This window comes from Macaca nemestrina, chromosome 16, assembly GCF_043159975.1.
Source record: "Macaca nemestrina isolate mMacNem1 chromosome 16, mMacNem.hap1, whole genome shotgun sequence".
Taxonomy (NCBI): Eukaryota; Metazoa; Chordata; class Mammalia; order Primates; family Cercopithecidae; genus Macaca; species Macaca nemestrina.
Genome location: NC_092140.1, coordinates 83550226 through 83576003, shown reverse-complemented (window position 1 = coordinate 83576003; position 25778 = coordinate 83550226). Strand labels below are relative to the sequence as shown.

The following is a 25778-nucleotide window of genomic DNA, read 5'->3' as shown; positions in this document are numbered from 1 at the left end:
GACAAACCTAGACCCAGGAAAACTGCTACACCTACGTTTCTCTTCCTCTGTGTTTTCTCTTAGTCATATAAAGAGGATTTTTTTGCCAAGGCAGGCAGATCACCTGAGGTCAGGAGTTTGAGACCAGCCTGGCCAACATGGTGAAATCTCGTCTCTACTAAAAATACAAAAATCAGCCAGGCGTGGTGGCAGGTACCTGTAATCCCAGCACTTGGGAGGCTGAAGCAGGAGAATAGAATAGCTTGAACTTGGTAGGCAGAGGTTGCACTGAGCCGAGATTGCACCACTGTACTCCAGCCTGGGTGACAAGAGTGAGACTTTGTCTAAAAAAAAAAAAAAAAAAGAGTTTTTTCCCCCTCTAATTCTTCTTTCTTCTTTGTTCCAATGCTGTATTTCTTCACTCCCATCAAATTTCTCCCTGCATTTTCTTCACTGCTTTCAATTCTGATGAGAAGGGAATTGCCTGGTCTTCCTAATCCTCATGTTGCCTCTCCTAGCCAGCTGCATGAGAAAGCCCTGGAGCATGAAGACCTCCAACTGTGGTGGGAGTTGAGATGGGTAATTACATCAGTTTGGCTGGGAGCAGGACACCTGCTATAGACAGACAGCCATGTTGCTGGCAGGGTTCAGGGCTTCAGTGTGAATGAGTCGGCTTCTTGGCATTGGTAGACTAGAAAGAAATGAAGTCAAAGCCAGACCACAAGGAATCATTTTAGTGTCTGTAGCTGGAGGGAGAAAGATGACAATGGTCAGCGTGGAAGGCCAGTGTGTGTCTGCAGCAAAAGTCCGCTTTGATGTATTACATTTAAGAAAAGATCCATTTCACTATAAATCTGGTACTCATAATGTGATATAGACTCTAAGTCAGAAGGCAGTTTCCAAAAGAGGCAGTGAAAGGGAAGGTCATTCAAAGGTCATCCAAAGACTGCCAGGGACACAGTGTTGGGAAAAGCAGGGTTCCTTTATCCTGGGAATGGAAGTCTACTGGAGAGTCAGGATTTCCCATTGCAGACATCAGGGAAAGCAGCAAAAGGCAGAAGCCAAATGATTTGAATAGTCTGCAGGGCAATGCCATTATTTCTGCCCCTGGCTCCTACATTGATTCGTCTGCTAGCCTCATTATTTTGAGAAGGAACGATTACTAATGAGGATGCATTTGATTAATGGCAGAGCAGGATAACTAATGATGAGACGAAGCCTCTCATAGTTAAATTTTATTAGGGCTTCTCTTCCCCTTCCCAGAAGTGAAGAGATTTGTTTTCATGACTCAAATTTAATCAATAAAAGCTGCATGTATGTTACTTTCCTTTCGCAGGCTCTTACTCTGCTAATGCAAAGACCGAAGTAGGGGCTATGACACAAAGTCAGAAAACAGGCAATGAGTTTTTGCCAGTAATATTTTAGCGATCTCCAAGCATATGAAGGATGGAACTTCCTAGTCTTCTGCTGTCTTGATGATTGCAGTTCTGAAGCACTGCTTTCAGGGTACACTCTGGAAAGCCATGGTGTGGGGTTATTGAGGGAACAAAGGGGCTGGGGCCAGACAGGCCTAGGCTGCAGTTCTGACTCTACGTGGTATACCTGTGCCCTAGGCCAGTCTCAGGTCTCACCTCTAGGTCTCAGTTTCCTACTTGACACACTGGGATAGCCACATACCCCTGAGTTGTTGTGAGGACCACATAAAATAATGTGAAGGTGCTTTTGTGAGTTAACTATAGAAACTGGGCCTTCCTGTTGTAAGGGGCATTGGAGCAAACAGCACAGGCCACCCTGTGTCAGGAAATTATGACCTGGACTTGTCCCGACTAACTCTGTGATCCTGAGTCTTCTTTTAAGTCTCAACATCTTTTCATACTTTCACCTGGAATATGGCAATGACAGTTCACATTTATTTGTGAAGAGCTTTTCAAAATGTCCTCACATACATGATCGCATGTGATGTATGATTTTATCATAGCAAGCCCTTAGTGAGGTTGGCGGCACCTAGTCTCCAGGAGAAGAATTGGAGGTCCAGATATCCTGACTTTCCCAAAGAAGTACAGAAAACAGTGAAGCTGGAGTCACATTTTTCTTCTACTAGTTCAGTGTTTTCATTTCATTATTCATGCCCTTAGGTGGCATGAGTACAGCTTATCTTCTTCCTTATCTTATGACCTCTGGTCAGTGAAGACGGCAAGATACTCAGTGACCCATCCTCACTCAAAACTGCTAAAAACATATAAGGAGGGTTCCTCTCATCTTCATTTTAGTCTTTGTATCTTGTCCAGAATCAAAAGGGAAAGTGCTCTGGAAACTCCCAAAACTCTAACAGATGTCATGTGTGATCATTTCAAACAGGTAGGGCTTTGTAATGTAAAGCCCTGGGCCAAGAATTGGAGAATTGGTTTCTATTTCTGTTTCCAAATGGAGCCAACCGTTCCTTCAAGAGTCTCACATTGAAGTGAGATACTTACCTTCTTGGGATGTACCAGGAGTGTAATCTGCAAATGTCAGAAAATGCACACACTGCCAGCAGGAACCCTACAAATGACCTTGAACAGCCTAAGGAAAGGTGCCAAGGAATTATGAGAATTATCATCTTGTGGCCTATTATTATAATGCACCATCCCAATATTCTTGGCCGAGGAATGGATAAAAAATGAAATTACAAACCCTGGGGTTGTTAAGAGAAAGGAAGACCATGGTGGACCCCAAATTTGGCAACTCTTGTGAACCTTGATGTTTAAGTCACTGAACCTTTTTAAAGCCATGTAATCTGAGAGATATACATGTTTTATGATTTCTCTGATTCTAGTAAAATGTCAGTGACTTTTAATATGAATGTGGGAAATGTCTTCTGCATTTCCCACATCCATATTCTATTCTATCCTATTCAGAAAGAAAGAAACTTAATTGGGGTTGTCAAAGAATCAGATAAACATGGGGTATGTCTTTGCAGCCATAGCTTGTAAAGACTCCAGGTTTTTATATGTGCATGAGTGTCTATTTATATATACACATTTTTATGTTTTGAACTTTTTAAAGCTGAATATTTGACTACTTGTACACGAGAGTCTAAAAGCTCCTTTCTCTACACTGTAATGAGATTTTCTTGCCCTGTCCAGTGATACTGAATTATTTTCTGTACTGATGTATAATCTGTCATATATTAAAGATATTATGATATCATTCTTTCTGAATGAGCCAATAACCACATCATTATGTATGGGCTATTCCTTCCTTCTAATTGAACATTTTTGAGGTTCATGAACTCTACTTAGAAGGTAGAGCCTCCTGATATACTGCAACTTAATTTCCAAACTTTCTATCTTTGGTTTTTTTTTTTTACATTCTACGTCTAAGTATTTAAATCTTTCATAAAGGACCTTAAAATTAGTAAAGTTTCAGGATACAATAACTGTACAAAAATCAGTAGCACTTCTATTCACCAACAACGTCTAGGCTGAGTGAAATCAAGAATACAACCGCACTTACGATAGCCAGAAAGACGATGAAATACCTAGGAATACAGCTAACCAAGGAGGTGAAAGATCTCTACAAGGAGAACTATGAAGCACTGCTAAAAGAAATCAGAGATGACACAAATACATGGAAAAACATTCCATCCTCATGGGTTGGAAGAATCAATATCATAACAATGTTCATACTGCCAAAGGAATTTACAGATTCACCACTATTCCTATCAAATTACTAATGTCATTCTTTACAAAATTAAGAAAAACTATTAAAAAATTCATATGGAACCAAAAAGCCCAGACAACCAAAGTAACTTTTAAGCCAAAAGAACAAAGCCAGAGGCATCACACTACCCAACTTCAAACTATATACTAAAACAGCATGATACTGGTACAAAAACAGACACCTAGACCAATGGAATAGAACAGAAAACTGGGAAACAAAGATGCACACTTAACAACCATCTAATATTTGACAAGGCTGACAAAAACAAGCAATGGGGAAATGACTCTCTATTCAATAAACGATTATAGGAAAACTGACTAGCCCTAGACAGAAGATTGAAGCTGGACCCCTAACCTTTCACTGTCTACAAAAATTAACTCAAAACAGGTCAAAGATTTAAATGCAGGACCTCACACTATAAAAATCCTAGAAGCCAATCTGGAAATTCTCTTCTCGACTTTGGCATTGGCACAGATTTTTTGGCTAAGTCCCCAAAAGCAATTGTAACAAAACCAAAAATAGACAAGTGGGACCTAATTAAAGAGCTTCTGCAAAGAAAACGAAACTATCAACAGAGTAAACAGACAACCTACACAGAGTGGGAGAAGATATTCACAGACTATGCAGCTGACAAAGGCCTAATATCCAGAATCTCTAGCAAACTTAAATCAACAAGCAAAAACCAAATAACCCCATTAAAAAATGGACAAGGCACACGAACAGATACTTCTCAAAAGAAGACACACAAATACTCAGCAAACATACGAAAAAATGCTCAGTGTCACTAATCATCAGAGAAATACAAAGTAAAACCACGATGAGACACCATCTCACACCAGTCAGAATGGCTATCATTAAAAAAGTCAAAAACAACAGATGCTGGTGAGGATGTGGAGAAAAGGGAACACATACACTGTTGGTAAGGAGTATAAATTAGTAAAGCCACTGTGGAAAGCAGTCTGGAGATTTCTCAAAGAACTTAAAATAGAGCTACCATTTGACCCAGCAATGCCATTACTGGGTGTATACCTAAAGGAAAAGAAATCATTCTACGAAAAAGACACATGCACTCACATGTTCATTGCTATGCTATTCACAATAGGAAAGTCACAGAAGCAACCTAGGTCCCCATAAATGATAAATTTGATAAGGAAGATGGGGCATATATATACCACGGAATACAAATACAATCATAAAAAAAGAATGAAATCATGTCCTTTGCAGTAACAGGGATGTAGCTGGAGGCCTTAATCCTAAGCGAATTAACATAATAACAGAAAATCAAATACTGCATCTTCTCAATTATAAGTGGGAGCTAAACACTGAGTATACATGGGCATAAATATGGGAGTGACAGACATTGCAGACTACTATAGGGGAGAGAGGGAGAAGGGCATGGGTTGAAAAACTACCTGTTGGGTACTATGCTCACTACCTGGGTGATGAGATCTGTACCCTAAACCTCAGCATCATGCAATATTCCCATGTAACAAATCTGTACATGTACCCCCTGTATCTAAAATAGAAGTTGAGGCTGGGTGCAGTAGCTCATGCCTGTAATCCCAGCACTTTGGGAGGCCGAGGTGGGCAGATCACTTGAAGTCAGGAGTTCAAGACCAGGCTGGCCAACATGGTGAAACCCTGTCTCTACTAAAAATACAAAAATTAGCCAGGCACAGTGACACATGCCTGTAGTCCCAGCTACTCAGGAGGCAGAGGCAGGAGAATCACCTGAACCTGGGAGGTGGAGGTTGCAGTGAGCCGAGATCACGCCATTATACTCCAGCCTGCACAACAGAATGAGACTCCATCTCAAAAAAATAAAGTTGAAAATTTTTTTTTAAAAGCTCTTAAAATATAATTTATCATTACAAAATGTTGAATTTCTGCTTTTAAAGGGATTTCGCTTTTTCCATTTTTCTTGTCCTTCTATGCTTGTGCATTTTCCTTTGAAAGCAGTTTTTAACTGGAGAGGAAGAACTGTTTGTTCTTCTGCATCCCTCACTCCTTCTGCACATCCTTCCCACCCCTGCATCTGGAACGGACTCTACTGTTCTGTGCCCTGCACAGGCTTGGGAACTTAGGCGTGCCCTGCTCTGGACCATTAGTTCTGCCACCTTCTCTTCTAGGACAAGGAAACAGAAATAGCGTGGAGAGCAAGTTCACTATTTATGTGTCTTTGTTCCATATTTCAGCCTCTTCATGTCACCTTTTCCTATTTGTCTTCCTTTCTTGCTTTCAGAAACTATTTTACTTTGTGCATCTGCCTCTTCTTGCTGAGACAGCTATCTTCACTCCAAAGTATGCTACCTTAAGTTCCCTTGTCCTTCCTCCTAGACATTCACGAACCTGCCTGCTGTTCCTCCTTTCCCTGTATGTTTCCGGGCAGCCAGAACAATTTGCAATACTCCCCACACTTCCCACTGCACCGCCCCACCCCACCCCGCCCCGGCCACATGGCAACCAAGAACTCATTCAAAGACTGGGTTAAAGTGAAAGGTAAAGGCCCCTGAAACAGGCTCCTGTTCAAGATGTCAGAGGCAATGTGTTTGTATTTTCTTCCTCCAGAGACTCAATTAAAGTGTCTGTCGATGAATACACTTACAAAAACAAGGAGAAAGGAAAGTGAGTTCCAGGAGTTCCTTGTGTATGACAGGTTCTGGCATTCAAGGGATCCCCAAATCTCCTTAAAATGAAGCCTGCCTGACAAAGAGCTCTTGGCTGGCCACTGCCCAGGAGAAAGACGCGGCCATGCAGGAGATCCAGACACAGCAATGAGCAAAGCCACAGAGCTTCACAGAAAAGCAAACCAAGCCCTCCCCACCTAAATATACACAGGCTGCCAGCCATCACCTTGCTCGTGAAGAAGCCTGTACATAAAAGAGAAACTGAAACACAATAGCTAAACAACCAATCCTGAAGTAAAGACACATGATTCAGGAACCAAAAAGATCTTAAAAATTCTACTTAGTATTCTTAAAAAGATTTGAGAAGATACTGCACCCATAAGATACGAATTAAGATTGTATGAAAAGAATGATTAGAGGACAAAATAACCTCTTGAAAATAAAATAATATTATTACCAAGCAGAAACTTCAATTGGAAGGATCAAAGATAAAGTTAAAATGGAAGATAATAGGAAAAAGATGCTGGGCATGGAGCATCCACCTATTAGGTCCATTATCGGACTGGTGGGTATTTCAGATAGAAATTAAAAACAGAAAACAAAAGTGCAAAATGATCAGGAAAAAGGAGAGCCTCCTGTCACAAACTCTTGTGACACTTCTCTGTGCTCTTGCCTGCAGCCCTGCATTTGCTCAGTGCTCTGGAGCACTACCTTGTGAAGTTGGCTGGGAGCATCTGGTCTGCTGCACTTTTGAGGATTTCTACAATTTTTAAGGGACAAGGTTTTAAGAAATAAAAAAAAAATCCCATAAAATATTCATGAATGTGCTCATTCTATCTCTTTCCCTAAGTTTTCTAATCATTAAAAGCACCAATAATGCTACCACGGCCTCCTTCACCACCATAGCCACCAACACAGCCATAGCCACCATTGCCACTATGACCCCCTTCACCACCAGTCATCATCCTCACCACAGCTACCTTCATCACCACAGCCAACATGACCATCACAGTCACCATTTCCACCTCAGTCACCATTTTCCATCACAGCCGCCTTTAATACCATCCTCACCATGGCCATCACCACAACCACAGCCACGAGCACCAACATGGCCACCTTCACCACCACAGCCAACAACACAACCACAGCCACCATCCTCACCATAGCTCCCTTCATTACTACAGCTACTACAGCCATTTTCACTACCATAGCCACCATTCTCACCACAGCCAGCAACACAACGGAGGTTATCATCCCCCTCACCGATGCCTTCATCACCACAGTTGACATTACCATCAGTCACCATCCTCTCACTACAGTCACCATCACTACCACAGCCACCACAGCTACCTTTACCACCATAGCTAACAACACAACCACAGCCAGCACCCCCACCACGGCCACCTTCGCCACCACAGTTACCTTCACGAGCACAGTTACCTTCTCCACCACAGCTACCTTCATCACCACCCCCACCACAGTCACCAAAACAACCACAGCCACCATCCTCACCACAATCACCCTCACCTCCAGAGCCAATATCACTACTGCAGTCACCTCTACCACCATGGCAACCATCACCTCCACAGTCCCTTCATCTCCACAGCCACCATCACCACCACCGCTAACATTATTATGATCTTGATTTTGACATATAACATCAGACTTAATTACATGTGAATTTTGGGAAGGAATTGAATGCAAGCTTTTCTCCTTCTCTTAAAAAAAAAAAAAGTACTTACTAAGCAACTAAATAGTTTCAACAAGATTGCAGAAGACAGGCTGAACTTACCCAAGGGGTCAGATGTAATCACTATGTTTAATTTCAAGACTAGTTTCATTTACTCCTTAATAGATATTCCAAAGTCTGACTCTTACCCAACATGCTGACAAAACTAAATGGGGTTACTTTGTATTTTAGGAAAGTAGTAATGTTATATTTCTTCATCTTCCATAAAATTAGTCTAAGTGGGTGAGATTTTAACAATGCACACACAGAAAATCACACGTATGTTCTACTTTGACTCTAAAGAAAAAAATGCTTGTCACTTAATTTCTAAATGCTTTTGATCATAATCATCCTACTTTTCCCATTTTTTTTTCCTGATCCTCCCTTGCTGAAAGTTGTCAAGACAGTGGACCAGGCCTGCGCCTTACTAATGTCAAGCTAAGAGTGTGAGAGAGCCACTGCACCATATGGGCCAATGGCTTGCCGGTCTAAGACAGCTGGTCTTCAGACTAGATTTAATACTGTTCAAAAGCATCCCCTTAAAGTATTTAGGAAGAAGCCTTCTGACATAATCATCATTAGTCATCCACACTTTCACGATCAGCAGTTTTTAATGGTATCCTGCTGTTATCCAAATATTTATTAGTCCTGTCAATATGATTTACACAAGGCTTCGAAAAGAATTCTGATTTTTAAGCGGATTATTCAAAAATTATGACATGTTGACCTAGCCTCATGAATGAAAATAAAAATACTGCAAATTTACGTGTGAATAAAACCATAATGAGATATCACTACAAATGTACTACAGGGATGGAAAAAGACACGCTGACCCTGCCAGTGCTGCCTGATGAGGACGCAGAACGGGAGTTTGCAGACAGTCCTCAGGGAATGTATGATGGCACAGACACTTGTTTCTCCGAAAGGAAAACATGCTTGCCATATGACCCAACAATCATATTCCTAGGATTTACTCAAGTAAAATGAAAAATTATGTCTAAGCAAAAAGCCTGTAAGTGAATGTTTATAGCAGATTTATTCCTATTTGTCCCAAACTGGAAACTATCCCATCCACTAACTATTGACTAGACAGACAAACCACAGCTCTTTCTTATGGTGGAATACTACTCAGCATCAGAAGGAATGAATAGCCTGATACGTACAGCAACATGGATCAGTCTCAGATGTATTATGCTAAAGAAAGAAGCCCAACTCAACAGGTTGCATACTGTTCAATTCCCCTTATAGGATATTCTGGAAAAAGAAAACCTGTAAGGGTAGAAAACAGAGCAGTGGTTGCTGGGAGTGGGGTTGAATCAAAAGGGGCAAGAGGGAATGAGTGATGGAACTGATTTATATATAGATTGTGGTAGCGGTGGTTATGTGACTGTATGCATTTGTCAAACTTCACAGAACGTATGTCTAAAAAGAATGTATTTCATTGTATGTAAATTTTACCTCAGTAAACCTAATGAAAGAATTCAGCGTGGTAACCTGAAGAAAAATAAGAGTTAAAAATATGTATAGTCTTTCCTTGTACACCTAAAGTTACAAATGAAAGTCAAAAGCCTCACTATCCCTGAGGCAGAGACAAGTTAACTTCACTGCCAGTTTATGATCAGGTAAAGGCTACTGTGTTACCATGGATACAAGCTGTTATTCTCTTTTGTATGAAACCTTTCATATCATTAAATTGTGACTCACATGGTGCAGGGGTAAACTCAGAAACATCCAGGCAAAGTCACCCAAGGGTTTTTCCATGTTAGGAACCCTGCCCATAGCGTTTTCTTCATGAACACATGAAAAACTGTGTGATGTCAGTGATCATATCCTTAAGGGGTTAAAGAAAGAAAGGTTAGAGACTTTTTGGCTAAATTTGAAGGCGATTCCAAAAGCTGTCTGCTAGTCCTCAGGTCATTAAGGCTGTTTCTTTTTTATTGTTTGTTACAGAAATGATTTCCCAAACATAGACTGTGGAAATGGTGACATATGGGAGGCTGACCCCTCCTCTCTCTGTCATCTTTCATGTGAAACCATGATTTTCTGATTTATAAAGTAGATAGTGTGGAGATTGAAGGTAGGTTTTAAAGTCAGGCTAATTCTTTGTGGTGGGATTCAAATTAGCGAATTGTGGTAATTTATTCACACATGGTAGGTCATGATAGAAATAAGACTTTAAAAAGCACCTATATTTTAAAACTCTGTTAAAAATGTTCTGCCGCAGAGATAGCCATACATCCGCCTAACAACCAGTAAATATTAAAATCACAGCAGCCACCAGGGACCTAGTGCTTTCTGTAGGCTAAGGAGGCACCACACACACCTCTCAGGCCTTGGCTCTCCCGCTCCCTGTCTTGCTTTTCATGATCCAGGATCCCACACAGTCCAGAGCTCCCACAGGCACCATGCTAGGCCTGCCTCCAGGCCTTTGTCTATTCATTGCTTCATCTGACATAGATATTTTGACTATCTACTATGTGTCTGTTACGGATTGAATTGTGCCCTGCCCCCCAGCCCCAAATCCAAATGTTGAAGTCCTAGCCCCTACTAGGACCTTATCTGGAAATAAGTCCTTGCAGATATAAGTAATTAAGATGAGGTCATACTGGAGCAGGTGGGCCGCTAATCCTGTATGAATTGTGTCCTTATAAAAAGCAGAAATTTGGACACACACACACGGAGAATGACACAGGATGATGAAGGCAGAGAGCAGGGTGATGTGTCTACAAGTCAAGGAGGGCCAAAGATTGCCAACCAACCTCCAGAAGCTGGGAGAGAGGCAGGAGTCAGACTCTTCCTTACAGCCTCGGAAGGAGCCAACCCTGCTCTTGGACCCCAGATCTTGGACTTGTAGCCTTCAGAACTGTGAGATAATATGTTTCTGTCTCAACTACATTTTTAGTTATATAAAGTACATTTCCTACTGACAAGGAGATGCTGAAAAGAGATAAGAAGCTCCCTTAACTGAATCCCTCGTTCAGGAGGATGGCTCAGGTGGTGATTTGGAACACTGCTCCTTTGCGGACCAGGCACGTGGCTCCTCAGTGCTTCTGCAGCCCTGACCGAGCAGCTCGCCCTCGCCTCCTCTGACTTCTTTTTGATTTGAATCTGCAATAACCTAAAATACTTTATATACCTTTAAAGCAACTGGGGTAATCTTTTCTAGAGGGAAAGAGGGAGAGTTGTGTAAAGTGTGGCATAGTGGCTTTTGGGCTAGGTCTGGCGTCACGGCCTTTGGGGAACTCGATGGTCTCTAATCTTGGCGAGGGCACCGACAAACACCCAATGTTGGGGCATATGGACAACCCCAGAAGTCTCACACAGCAGCTGTTACATCGATTTCCAAGTACAGAGACCTAAGCAATAACTGTAGTGACATTTTCCTGGCTTGCTCTGACCTCTGAATCTCACTGATTAGTCTAACACACACTGTGAACATCAACCAGTTAGGACTCTAAGCCAAAACTCAAAAATTGCTTTAAAATGGCAGGAGATGTTTAAGACATAATTTGTGCGAGTTGGTCATTAACTTTCTCACTTCCCAATCCGTGATTCTTTTTTATACTCTCCCTCTCAATTATTTTTCCCTGTTAGGCTGATGTTTCTGTAGTAGTTACCTCTCATCACTAAGATACTTCTGTAGGCAATCCATGCTCTGGATGTTACAGAGCAGTCAATATGGATGGGGAATTAAAAAAAAATTGACTCTCTGCATATTAACTTTCCATCATTCTACTTATATTTCCCTTGTTTAAATAAAAACAATCTTTTTTAAAGAAAATATTGATTGGATTTGTATATTCAGAGGAGTAATTTAAAAATCCCCATGATGATAATTTATGCTCTATTATTCTAAGGTAACTCAAAGGCCCAAACACCTTAAGAATATCATGTACCAGTTGAGGTTTTCAGATACAAATCTGGCTGTGAATCTTTGATTCTATTCCCTCACTGCCAACAGTCAATTTTCCCCCTTGTCACCATTTTATTTCCCACAGTACCTGTTCGTTTTCCATCCTCCAAAGCCCTCAACTTTCACTTCCTTTCTAACAATTGCCATAAATACACATCTTTAAATTCAGTATGCTAGGATGAAGTCTGGCACTCTTCAACAGAAACACAGCTATTGTCCTCTTTCTAAAGTTACCTGTCTCCCAAAACTCTGATGCTTCATCTGTTCCATCAACAAACATTTCTTAAACACGTAGTGTGCTCACAGAACCTGACTAGATCCTAAGTGCAATACAGGAAAAGTGATTGGCTTGGCTTTTCTCTAGATTCTACCCTTCCACAAACAGTCATTAGCACTTTTCTGTCCTAAGAACTTAGCTTTTTGGTTGTCATTTCTTCTCCTTCACCCTTTCCAGCATGCAGCCTTTCCATTTTCATTTAATACACATATCCCTTTCTCTCACAAAACCATCTGGGCCAGGTACCTGCTGCATGCCTTGCATGGTTTGCTGCAGGAACTGCAATTGCTGGTCCTTGGTGAGGTTCTCTTCTGTTCGGAAAAGCTGTTCTTTTTCTTGTTTCAGCAGCTCCACCTCATTCCTGTAGGCATCCAGCTGCCAGCGGAGACTGTCATTCTCCTCTTTCAGAGCGTAGGCCTGAGCAGCCAGAGCTAAAGGACAAACAGAATGAGTTCAAGTGAGTTACCTTCTTGCTTAGCTTGAGGAGGCCTTCTGTGGGAAAGGGAGTCTGCCACCCAAGTTCTTAATGTTTGCACCAGCTCAGAAATAAAAGCAGAATGCCTTACCCCGGGGCTGTCTGTTTTGTAGTCAGTATGCATCACTTCTCTCGGAACTTTTATCTATTCTGTTTGTCCTGTCTTACGTATGAATGTTTCTTATGGGCACGGGATTAATTCCTCCCAAATTCTTGTCCCTTGACCTCCCTCCCTCAATGCTGGACACCCTCACAGACATTGGTATGTGGTGCTAGGTGGTGACAACATTCAGAATTCCAGGCAACGATCATATCTACTAAATATTGTCTTCCCCCTTTCTACAGGATTGCTTAGCTCCTTGGAGGGCTGCTTTCTGTCAAAGAATCAGCAGTTCTACAGGTTGAGACATGCGGCAGCCTCCCAGGGGACAGAGGAATTTATATGCACACCGTTCCTTCCTGCTCTACTGCTGGGACAAATTGCACAGATTGTTTTCCTCCAACTCTGATCAGAATGGGAACCTAGTTCCATCTGTTTCACCAACAGATTAAAACTCTTTTCCTCTGCAAGGCTGAGTGGTTACTCTAATACCTCTCCCTGAAACCCCCAATTCTCCACATTTAGATTCAGACTTCATTCATATGTCCATCTTGTTAAGAAACCAAGACAGTTAACTCGGGGTCTCACACATCTCAAGGTTTCAGAAATAGCCGAAACTGAAAAAGAAAACAAATGGTACAAAACAAAGATTGAGGGTAGGGAATCCCTTTCCCTAGTTTCTATCTTATTGCTTAGGGGGCTCTCCAAAAATCAACATAGCCTGCTGGGCACTCACAAAGTACTGGACCATGAGCTTTGTATGAACTCACTCACTTCATAGCCCCATCAAGCCTGTGATGCCGGTGCTGGTCTTATCCCCGTTTTTACAGATGAGAAAAATGTGGCACAGAGAAATTACGTAACTCATCCAATCCCACAAAGTAAGTAGCAGAAAGCCTTCACACCCAGGCTGCAGGCAGGCTCCAGAGTCTCTGCTCTTGATTACGTCGGTCCATGTGTTCAGTTCTTACCAGGCTGTTCAAAACCAGTCTCACATTCCCCCACCAACTCTCCCACCAGTCTCCCTTTGATCTTCCCCCTCACAGAAAAGCCATTCCCCACTTGTGTAAGCAAGAGAAAAGTGAAAGCAAATTTGAAACGCTTGTTACCAGAAACTTCAAACATGTAACTTCCAGTAGATAAGGGCACGGTGTGGAGCCCACCACACACCAGAGCGTCAGTGCATTCAAGTTTGCAGCCCGTTTCCCGTGTTAGAGGACCAAATCAAGGTCGCCTCCTGGGTGTTCTACCCGCACATTACAGTTCCATGGTGATAAAGCTTTACCGAGGTGCTCTGAGACCATAGTGAATTCCCTCCTCAAATATCAAACGTCAAATTATGTTAATAATAGTTTTATCGTTGAGTGTTTTACAGTATTCCATCTTGCAAAATAATCTCTGTGTGGTACACACTGAACTACTAATCAAACAGAACATGCAATTACCCAGACATTTCCCTACCTCAAGTCAGTAGGGATCAATTACTTAACAGGCATTTACTGCATATTTACCTGTGCTCAGGTCTGTGTGGGCATCTCAGACCACAAAAAGAGGAGACAGAATACATCTGTTCTCTCAAAGAGCTTAAAATCTAGTAGAAACTGACACATTTAAGAAGAAACGATTGCTTTCAAAGGAAGAAAGGATAATGTGATGTCTGGAATACAGCAGGCACTCAATAAACGTTGGTTGAATGAATAAATGAATAAATGAGTCTAGATGCATGACAAAAAAAAAGTATCCTATAGGAGTTCAGAGAAGAGAAAGAAAAATTCAGACTGAAGGAATAAATGAGGGCTTTGGAAGATGAAAAACCCAAGAACTTGGGAAGGATGTCTCTCAGTCAGGAGCCAGAGCATAAGCAAAAGCCCAGAGATGAAAATCAAAGGTAGAATACTTGGGGCAAGAAGGAGAGAAACTTGAGCAAAAGCCAAGTGTTTGCCTGGCAGCAGTGAGAGAAAGGTGATCCACGTCAGGTGATGGGAGACGATGGGGAAGGTTAGGTTCAATGGAGCGGCCAATTGAGAACCACTGACAGTGCTTGGGGTGCTGGAAGGACATGATGAAATTGGGATTTAGGAACATTAGTTTGGCAATGGTGCATGGAATGAACTGGAGGCTGAGAGAATGAAAAAAGGAGATTTTATTTGGTGTATGTGTGTGCAAAACCAAGGAGCAGCCACTTTTACAGCTTTCAGAGACTTACTCATAAAATCAGAAATGATCCAGCATGTACCCCACGGCATGAGCCAGTGCCTTCTAACACTGTGCAGCCCAGCTTCGGATCTTGTCCACATCCTGAGATACCACCTCCTGACAGCTCCGTTTACCAAGCCAGAAGGAACTGGTTATGAGGAATCATTTGTGAGAGGGATGTTGTAATAGGGCAAAATCACAGAAAATGCAAATGATGAAAAAAGTGTTGGCACTACACAGGCACATTACTACATTTAGTAGCATTCAAAGACACTTAAGTCATTTCCTTAGGAAGCTCTATTTGGCCCTTTTTCAATTCAGAGTGGCATTTTTATTATCATAACTGATAGCAGGTGTTTGTGAAGAAATCGATTAGTATGCAGGGATGGAAATTACATTTTCCAAATGAATTGCATAGTCTGCAAGATATGCTGAAATCTGTATAGCAAAATGCAAGCAGCTATAAAGCATGTGCCAGCAGCATTATTTAAATAAATTATCTGAACATAAATACATACAGGAAAGTATACCATCCATTATTTTAGGGGATCTCTTATAAACCTATGGAATGGCACTGCTGAGAGTTCTTATTCTTGGCTAAGCCAAGTGACCACAGTGCCTGCCAAGCAGGATATAATATTGTTTGCATTCCTGGAATAGGAATGTGATATCATCATATTAAAAAAACCTGTAACAGCTGTAATTCCCCCCACCAAAAAAATAATAAAAAAAAAATCAATACCATAGCAAATCCCATCAAAATTTTTATAATGGGGGCACATAACTGATTTACATTCTTGATTAAATGATTTCAAGCTTGATTTTTACAAAAAAATGTTCGTTACTCATGTGGCAGCAAGTAGTTATTTTCTAAAGGGTGAGAAATTGTATATTGACTCCACTTAGCTTCAGGCCACCTGTTTGTAAACATCACTCAGTGTCATACTGCAGCCCTGAATCTATTCCTCAGACAAGCCTGCCTGGAGGAGCCTATATTATGTTTCTTGGGCTAGAACTCTAACAGAAAAAAATCCTAATAATTTCTGACTTAATGTAATTTCTCAGTGTATTAAAAATTCAGAAATTGGAAAGGGCAACTCTTTCATTTCTCTCTTTCTCTTTAGTTCTTTCTGGAATACTGTACTAAATTAAAGAGTTTTGGAAAAATGTGTCATTGATCTTCCATGATAAAATTTACCTTATAAGACAGTACAACGAATCCACTATCCAAATAAGCATAAGAATTTTTTAAAAAGTACAGCGTGCACCTTTCGGTAGGAATTCCTAAGGAGTGCACCGGGTGCCAATAAATGGAATATCTAAGAGACACCCCATGTTACCAATTTCCGCTAATAAAAGAAGAATAGAATTAGGCCGGGCGCGGTGGTTCACACCTGTAATCCCAGCACATTGGGAGGCCGAGGAGGGTGGATCATGAGGTCAGGAGATCGAGACCATCCTGGCTAACATAGTGAAACCCCGTCTCTACTAAAAATACAAAAAATTAGCTGGGCGTGGTGATGGGCACCTGCAGTCCCAGCTACTCGGGAGGCTGAGGCAGGAGAATGGTGTGAACCCGGGAGGCAGAGGCTGCAGTAAGCCAAGATGGCACCACTGTACTCCAGCCTGGGTGACAGAGCGAGACTCCATCTCAAAAAAAAAAAAAAAGAATAGAATTAGACACCTTAAATGTAAACTGGACTGAAGGTGATTAAATCTTTTGTTGGTGATTTTAAAGGCACTGGTGAATCTAGTGGTGCCTCTGGATTACATCAATTAATTCACCAACCATCCATTTATGTATTTATTAAGAAAACATGGTGAGGAGCTATAGCATTCACAAGAAGCTTAAGGCCAGCATAGTCATCCATTTCTACTTACTGAGTACTTTAGAAAACTTCTGAATACTGGAATTTTCTGATTGGATCAAAAATGAAATAATAATGTTGGAAAAATTTTGCTAGGCAAGATTGTTATACTTCAAAAACTTAGCACTAGACTAAAAAACGACCAAAGTGACACTAGTGTATGAAAATCAATCCAAAGATTGAACTGCACTGCTGAAGAAAAGGCTTAAAGGTATTGCAGCATCTTGTTATATTCTTTACTAGATTCTATATAAACCATTATTCTTTACATTAATTATGGCCAAAGTGACCTCGTCTTCTGTCTCCTTACTGTGTTTCCATGGGAACAGATAATGCCATGCTTAACTTCTTTAAGTAAATAATCTGGTGAAAGCCTTGAAATCTCTCTTACCAGCCTGAGTCAGCCTCAGAAAAATAATTAGCAATATATGAAACATGTAAGTTATTTTGGGTTATGTCCCAGTAAGCTGCCAGTCTGTTAATATTTTTTTCATGCTCAGGCAAGATGTAACTAAATAATAAAACATTTTAACATATTGTTTCTAACAATATCTGTGTTTCTCCAGAACTCTCAGTCTTTGTGTGTTTGGGGAACTCTGTGTTTAACATTCCCCCTCCACTTTGCCAGATGTCCTCCTGAAATGCTGGAAGGACAATGCTGAACTGTAGATTTCTTTCCCACATGCGAAGAAAGTCTTTTTCAAGAATTTCATTGGCTGCTACCCAGGGAGGCAGTTGTACCCATAGCCCCTGAACACCTGAACACAGGAGGACGGAGGCAGGCTGGCCTGGCAAATGCCACCACAATATCTGTGTGCCTTCAACGGCTGCCTCCTCAGTCACGATCCTGCCTCCTGCTCCCCTATGAAAGGGAGCTGTAGTTATGGCCCAGAGACAGGGACTCTCTCCAGCTTCTATCTGCTTCTCTGCATTCCGAATCTTCTTGTGAGGTGCCTTGAGGCCTTTAGATGCAGTTCTGTGGCAGAGACATTATCACACTGTGTGCTCAAACTCATGCTTCTCTTTGTGTACAGCAGCGTTGCTCCTGAGAGGTGACTGCCCAGAGGTTGCCATGTGAGCAGTTCTCATCAATGGAGTGTGAGGGGGAATGGGGATGCCTTCTGCACATTCCCTCATTCTCTGCCTGCTGCTGGAACGAGCTTGGGTCTCTGAGTCACCACATGGAGGAAAGGTGCCCACAGGCCCAGAACATCTGCTTTGGACTGTTGTGTGCTGAAAAAGTAACACTTTTTTTTTTTTTTTTCTTGGTTAGGCCACTGAAAATTCAGGACTTCTTTATCTAGCAGCTGGTGTTACTCTAACCCAGTGTTCTCCAAACATTGGTATGCATTACAGGCTCCTGACGGGCATATTAAAACACACATTTCTGGGCCCTACCCTCAGAGTTTCCAGTTCAGTTTGTCTGGGAGGAAGCCCAAGAATTAGCATTCTTCCAAGTCCCCAGGTGGTGCTGATGCTGCTGGTGCAGAGACCACACTCTGCGAGCCACTGCTCAGACTGCTCCTCATTCTATCCCGATTCCTAAACTGGGGCTGTGGTTGGCTTATTTGGAGAAATGCTTCTGAAAGAACCACATGTTTGGCTTGTCATTCTGGTTTTATTCCTTGATCTTCTTTTGTATGAGCCCCAGCTCCACGTTCTGCACCTGGGAAGGCAGCCCTGTTGCATCCCTGTGCCCAGGTCCCATGAGCTCAGCTTGCCCCGTGCCTTGGCTATCTTCTATGGAAGATTTGGGCAAAAGGCACAGTCACTATTCTGTTTTCCTCAAATAACAGTAGCAGGAATGGGAATAGCAATAGTGGTCGTGACAGCTAATGATTTTTATGTGCCAGGCACTGTGGTAAGCATATTATTTACACAGTATTCTTTCACCCTCATGAAAACACGATACAGTCAATATGATTATTATTTCTATTTTCCAGATGATGGAAGTGAGTTTCTGGGAGACAGAGGTTGCTGGTTGGAGGTACAAGGTGTGGCTCTAGAACTGTATTCCTCGATATATTGCCACCATGGTAGCTCACGTAAGTACTACCCATCCCAGGGAAAGGAGTGAACCAGGGACCCTACTGTAGTGGCTAGTTTGCTCCTAACAGAAGTAAAACATTCAGTTTCTGGCTCTATCCTGGGAGTGTTCTGCTGGAGAGAGACTCTGCTACGAAAGCAGAGAGGATGATCCTCTTTTAAAACAAACATGCATGCATTTTCTGCGGGACAAACTTGGGGATGATTTATGGAGAAGTTAAACTCACCCTTCAGGAAATCTTGAGGCCTGGCTTGAACCACTTAGGGATCCTACTTTCTTCCCTGTGTCTCTCTTCTCTCAAACGGCCACAGTGATACCCACTAATCCCAGAGCTCAAGAGCCTGAGTTCCTAATAATGCTTTATTGAGAGAGTTTTGTCCATAGACCCATGCTGATCTCAGGATTCCAAAGATCCAGTATGAGACTATTCACCCCATCCATCTGAACTCACCTATGTTTGATTTTTAAAGTGTCTGTGCCTTCAGTTAGAATAAAGGTGACAGAAACTCCTCTCCTGTTGTGCTAACCTCCCATGAACTCTGTCTCCTGAGTCTACTTTGCTTGGGCTAATGAAGGCCAAAGACAAGCACCAGTGCCATGCTCAGAAGACCAATAGAGGCTTGGGGTCCCTCATTGTTGGTGGCCTCATTCTCGATGGCTGCTGTTGCCATCAGTGCCTCCCAGTGGCCAGGCACAGAGCTGGAAAGTATCCTGGGATGACATCTGCCAACAGCCAGTCTCGTGCTGGAGAGCCTCTTATGGTACCAAGAAAGTACAATCGACCTGCTTTTCAATAATACCTGTATCACCACTGAAGCAGCAGTCTTCCTCAAATTGCTCACGGAAATTTCTTCTGCTACATTTTTGCAGGATTATTATTATTACAACTTAGCATTGATATAACATTTCATATGTGCAGTGTGTATTCGAATCTGCACATTAGCTATTCTTAGGGAAAGCTAAACAGAAGCACAATGCAGTGTCTATTTTCATCTTTGTGTGAGGCCAGTGGAATAAGGATAATTTGGAGAATGCAGGTAAGTTAGATCCTGTTATTATGATGGCTTAAATGTGAGTCTGGAGGCACAACGGGCAGCAGGTGGCTCAGGAAAAAAAATTCTCTGCTCCTTCCTCCCTAGAGCTCTTCCTGAGGAAGTAGTCTGCACCAGCAGCAAAACTAGGAGGTGCCGCTGGGCTACTGCCACTATGGAGAATTCACGTCAGGCCTTATCACTTTTCCATTTACATTATTATCCTCTGATCCATCCCAAACCATCCCCATTTTCCTCGGAGGAAAAGAAGCAAGGGAAAGAGACATGTTCACTTCTTGCAAAAGCAGGATAAGTCTGTCATTTAAAACGCTGTTGAAGGATGCTCTGTCAGGTGAGGATGCCTTTAGAGACCTCCGGGAAGCACATCAGAAGTGAATGCTGCAAGCATGAGCTGAGCCCCCTACTCTAGATCAAGCCGGGGACAGGGTGGGGAAGCAAGGCTCTGAGCCCCTGCCCGGCCTGGCCTCAGCAGCTCCCAGCCCAGCTGCAGGGAGAGCTACAGATATGGAACCTGGTAGAAGCTGGTTAGAAGGGCTCCAGGAGGGGCCATCCTCACACTGTGTAGTGGGAGTCAAATGAGGGAGAGAAGGCTTCTGGCTGGAACTTAAGAGCTGGAGGAGGCTCTTTCTGGAAGGCAGCGGTTGAGCTCACACATTGAAAAGCTGAAGGGAAGCAGAGTGGGACTGCTGCACAGTGGACACTGCTTTACCAAAAGATTCAGCGATCTCCAGGAGGAGGTGCCACGGCTATGGAGGAGAGGAGAGCAGCCTGCTTCCTACTGAGCCCCAAGGCCAGGCAGGAGCTTCTCAGGAGGGGGCATTTTCCCCCACTCTTCCTTTTCTTTTAATTAGATTTTAGTTTTCTTTGTCACTTTCAGTCCCTATTTTGATTTCCAAGATTATAGGGCCATTTTAAAAAAAATCCTCTAAAGGCTTTAAAGATTCTTTTTTAGGAAAGTCAGACTTAGCTAAGCCAAGCTAGATCATAAAATGACACCGGCTTTCAGGAATGGTACCCCCTCCCCTGCAGACAGTGCACCTCCCTTGGGTGTAGTACTCTACCACGGGCTCAGCCCTGTATGACTTCATCCTAACTAGTAGTTGGTCTTGTCCAAAGAGAGAAACTTAAACAGCAATCCTTCCCTCCAAAACAACTGCTCTGATTTTCTCACCCGTCTGCAGTATAAAAGCAGTGACCTCTTTTTCCTCCCGTCTTACAAATGTCCTTCCTTTTAACAAGTGGTCACTTCTAATTTTCATCAAGAAACTTTCCCCTTAAGAAGTGATAGTTCCCCTCTCCTGCTCTACCCCCGACACAGAAACACACGCATGCGCGCACACACAGTTATATTATATTTGAACGGGTGCTTCTACCGTGTAAAACACATCCACGCTATGAAATGTGAAAGGATGGCCAGCCCAAACCTAAGGTGTCTTCTCAGTTCTATGCATTGCTCTTTGCAAGGAGTAGCATCTTTTTTTTGTAAAGCTTTTATTTTATAATGCCAAAGACTTGTGATAACGAGTTGAACAGAAAACTTTTTTCGAAAGTTACTTCCGCCTTAGGTTAACCCTAACTATCCAGACTACTAACTGGGCACCAAGACTTCACTTTTATTGCTTGGGCACTGACTGTGCTTGGGCTGTCTCTGAGCCTCCTCCTCGCCACTGTTCTCATTACCAACATTGAAACTGACTTATGAATACTTACTTGTGTCTGGCAATAGGACAAAAAGTATCTGCATCCTCTCTAAATGTATAACCAAGGTAGGAGGACCCAGTGTGAACAGCTAGCTGGCATCTGGAGCTATCTGTACCACTCTGGTATCTCTTAAATGAGAAACCTTGGACTCATCCCAGATGTTATGAATCTGAGATTCTGGGATGGGGCCAGGGATGTGCCTTTCAGCAAGTTTCTAGGGTGATTCTGATGCATGCCAACATTGTAGATTCACTTCCCTGGCCTTTAGGGACCAGCTCCCCACTTCCTAATGCTTTCTTCATGACTTTCTTCTAGTCTTAGATTTCTTTCATTAGTTTTCACACTTGCTTTCTTTCAGCCTTTTCCAACAGCTGAAAGGACCTTCTCTCCTGCTTTTACAACCCAGCACAGCCTTCTGGGCTTCTCTGCCTCTGCCATGTCTTCTCACATTCCATTAACCTATCAGCCTGCTCCTTGCTGAATACTTCCCTCTGACTCTCCTGGAATGACACTGCCTGTGACTGAATGCTTTCATAAATCCTACAGGCAGTGTCTCCAAAACACATTGTTCTCATCCGCTCGATGTTGTTGTGCATTACTTTTCTTTGCAGCCATATGTCTGGAGAAAGTTTCTGCTATGGCATGTTTGTGGTTTGCACCCAGGAGAGGCCAGGCTGAGCCTCTGGAACTAATTGCCCTTGACCGGGCCCCGGGATCAGCCTTTTCACTGTGGGAGATGAGGCCGCTCCTGTGTACACGTGCTTACCACACCAGTCTCTAGATTCGCAGAGCCTTTTCTCCTTGGCGAAGGGCCAGGCATGCCTGCTTCCCTCTCTCACTGCTGATGGATGAGCAGACAGTTCCTGTCTATTCTCCTAGAGGTAGAGAAAGGCAGGGCCTCTGTCCTTGGCTTGCATCACCACTCACATCAGGCCGCCCTCCTCCCCAGCCCTCGCTTTTCAAGCCGCCCTTTGTTCCAGTGAGCCAGAGGATACTCCAAATGCACCCGACACAGACCTGTGAGGGGACTTCTCCACCTGGGTCTTGCCTGCTCCACTTAAACTACCTCCCTCTCACTTCTCCTTTCTTTGCTCCTTTATCATTGCCTATGTCAGTCACTTCCTGTCCACTACAGATTTTTATCCTTTACTCCATTTTTGTTTTCTTCTCATTCCCACATTACCTTACCTCAACCCGTTTTGTTCTTCTTTCCCACCTAGGTAACCTTTCTCGCATCCTCACAAAAAACCAGTTTTTGCTTTGTTCATTAAAATGATTTGTTTTGCATTTCTGGTGAGTATAATTTTCCAGGTAGCAATGTTTTATTCTTACCAGTGCCTCCTTAAAAAGCCTCTGCAAGTGCTGAGGTGCCAGTTAAGCACTGTCTGACAGCCATCCATCATCCTCACGTTACAGGCCAGTGGTTTTCAATCCTTTGTGCAGTAGCATCACCTGGGGACTGTTTTAATAACACAGATGCCTGGGTATTAACCCTCGGCCATTGGTATGTGTATAAAGTTGCCCAGTTGATTCTCATGTGCAGACGGGGCCGTGAACCACACATTCACACCTTCTGCTCTACACCAGTATCAACGCTCCACATTGCCACAGTGCCTGGTATTTGCAAGATACCACAGAATCCCTTAATTGTTTATTTCTCACAGCCTTATTGAGAAACTCCCAGGATGAGCCTCATGTCATTGCTGAGAAAGCTGAGGCTTAGAGAAGGGACATTATTTGCCAAGCCATGCCAGAAATAGAACCAAGGCACCTCAAGGGCCCTCTGACCTCATCTGCTCAAAGTTATTTTTAATTTTTTTAATTTTTATTTTTTAGACAGAGTCTCGCTGTCACCTAGGCTGAAGTGCAGTGGTGTGACCTTGGCTCACTGCAACCTGTGCCTCCCAGGCTTACATGATCCTCCTGCCTCAGCCTCCCGTGTAGCTGGGATTACAGGTGTGCGCCACCACGCCTGGCTAATTTTTGTATTTTTAGTAGAGACGGGGTTTCACCATGTTGGCCAGGCTGGTCTAGAACTCTCGACCTCAAGTGATCCGCCCACCTTGGTCTCCCAAAGTGCTGGGATTACAGGTGTGAGTCACTGTACCCAGCCTCATAGTTACTTGTTTACTGCATCAGTGACTCTAAACTCCCCCTGCCAGCAACACTGGTCCTCACTCATAGAGGTCCCTTTCTCAGAGCCATTCTAATGCTTGACCCCCAAGATGAGCCTCTCTTCCAAAGAGATTATCATAGTGAGCTTGGCGGTGCTCAGTCAGGCCCGACAGTGGGGAGGAAATGCAGAAGAAAGCCAAGGACTTATTTTCGGAATTCTGAATATTTCAGTGATTCAGATGGCTTCAGTTCACATTCTTCAACTGGACACATCATCACTTCTTTTTATCCCCAGAGTTTGAGTGCTACAAAATCTTGCTTCGACAAACTCAGCATTAGTCTTCTTGGAGTCCTTGGGCAGGGGAAATGCATGTATTTTATAAAGTGTCTGGATGGATAAATTACAGCAATTTTTCCCTGGGAGAGAGTTGTTCAGACATTTAAACCCTCTGTATATTGAGCATGATAACCTTTCTCATATCCCCACAAAAAACCAGTTTTTGCTTTGTTCATTAAAATGATTTGTTTTGCATTTCTGATGAGTACAATTTTTCAGGTAGCCATGTTTTATTCTTACCAGAGTCTCCTTAAAAAGCCTCTGCAAGTGCTGAGGTGCCAGTTAAGCACTATTAATCAAACACTAAATGCTTTTTAAACAGCTCTACCTTTTTTTTCTAATTGAGAAACAGAGCTGTTTGGGCAAGTTTACGAGGTGACCTTGATTGAATTAAAGAGGTCAGCGATGGAACAGACCTCAAACCCATATTCAATGATTTTTTTAAAAATGACTTCCTTCCAATTAAGCAGAAATTAGCATAAAATATTTTGTTTCTGAAAGGTTAAAAGAATTCCTCTGAGAAGGCAGCTCTCTTGTTACTAGCTTTTTATTGAACATGAGAGGGAAGGGACTATGGATAGTTTCATATAAAGTGCTTTGTTAACATGACACTGATGATCGAGCATCAGTTACAATATTCCTTAGGAGCCTAAGTGTGACTTAGAAGGGTCAAAAAGTCCATTGTAAATTTTATTTCCTATTTCAAAGTCCAAGAACCCAATGACTTTCAATTACGAAGAAAGAAAGGAAGAAAAATTAAATCAAGATATAGTTTATCATTTGCAAAAATTGCAACCTAGTTCTACAGAAAAAAGCTTCAACTGCTACCTATTTCTTTACACATCTTCCTCTTAGCCCCATCCTTCTCCTTGCCGTAGTCCCCCATGTTTTAATGACCTGAAAGAACATCACATTCTTCCTGCCAAAAAAGAGTAACATACAGAGTGTCTGATATATAATGATAGAAGCAGAATTCCACAGAGGGGAAGGGGCACCACACACAGGTGATACTTTGGGGACTACTGGGTGTGTCTGAGGCACAGTCACCCTGAGAGACACACATGACATAACATAGTCCTCTGCATCCCACATATCTACCCCTGCCAACCTCAGAGATTTGAGGGGACATGGATTATATAGAGAAGAGAGGCACAAGTGTGCTAGAGAAAGAGAAGGTGCTCTGAAGCCAGATACCAGCTATGAGGCTTGGGGCAAGAAACTAAACCTCCAAGAGACCTCAGGGTCCTCCTCCAAAAAATGTAGTCAGTACTTTGAGGATTAAATAGGTGATAGGATTTTTTTTTTCTTTAAAATGAAAAAAATATCCCCCAACAGATTAAAAATTAGTTCTTCCTAGTTTTAATTTCCTATCCATTCATTTAACAAAATCTTGCCCCCCTACCATGTACAGTGCAGTGGGCTGGGCATTCTTTATGTTAAAGTTTATGCTCTCACACTTCTTTATGTTAGAGTTTATCTACTAGTTTTTGGCTACGACTTTGGAGGGCACAGTGGGCAGAGACTGTGAGGACCCATGATCTGACACTATTCCAGGAAAAGCAGAACTGATGTTATGCTACGAGGATTTTTCAGAGGAGATAAGTAACCTTCTCACATCCAAGTCTGCGTCTCAGTCTCTCAAGGCTTTGTTAGCTATTCT

The 25778-nt window shown here is 42.5% G+C and overlaps 1 protein-coding gene across 13 annotated transcripts in view; it reads right to left on the bottom strand.

Annotated features, from left to right (window-relative positions):
- Positions 1-25778, bottom strand: part of LOC105491716 (ecto-NOX disulfide-thiol exchanger 1) — a 468515-nt gene that overhangs the window by 81446 nt on the left and 361291 nt on the right. For all 13 annotated transcript variants that reach the window (XM_024796026.2, XM_011758342.2, XM_011758343.2 and 10 more), the window contains one exon: positions 12474-12658. In XM_024796026.2, coding sequence (XP_024651794.1) covers positions 12474-12658 — 185 coding nt within the window. The remainder of the gene's footprint in view (positions 1-12473; positions 12659-25778) is intronic.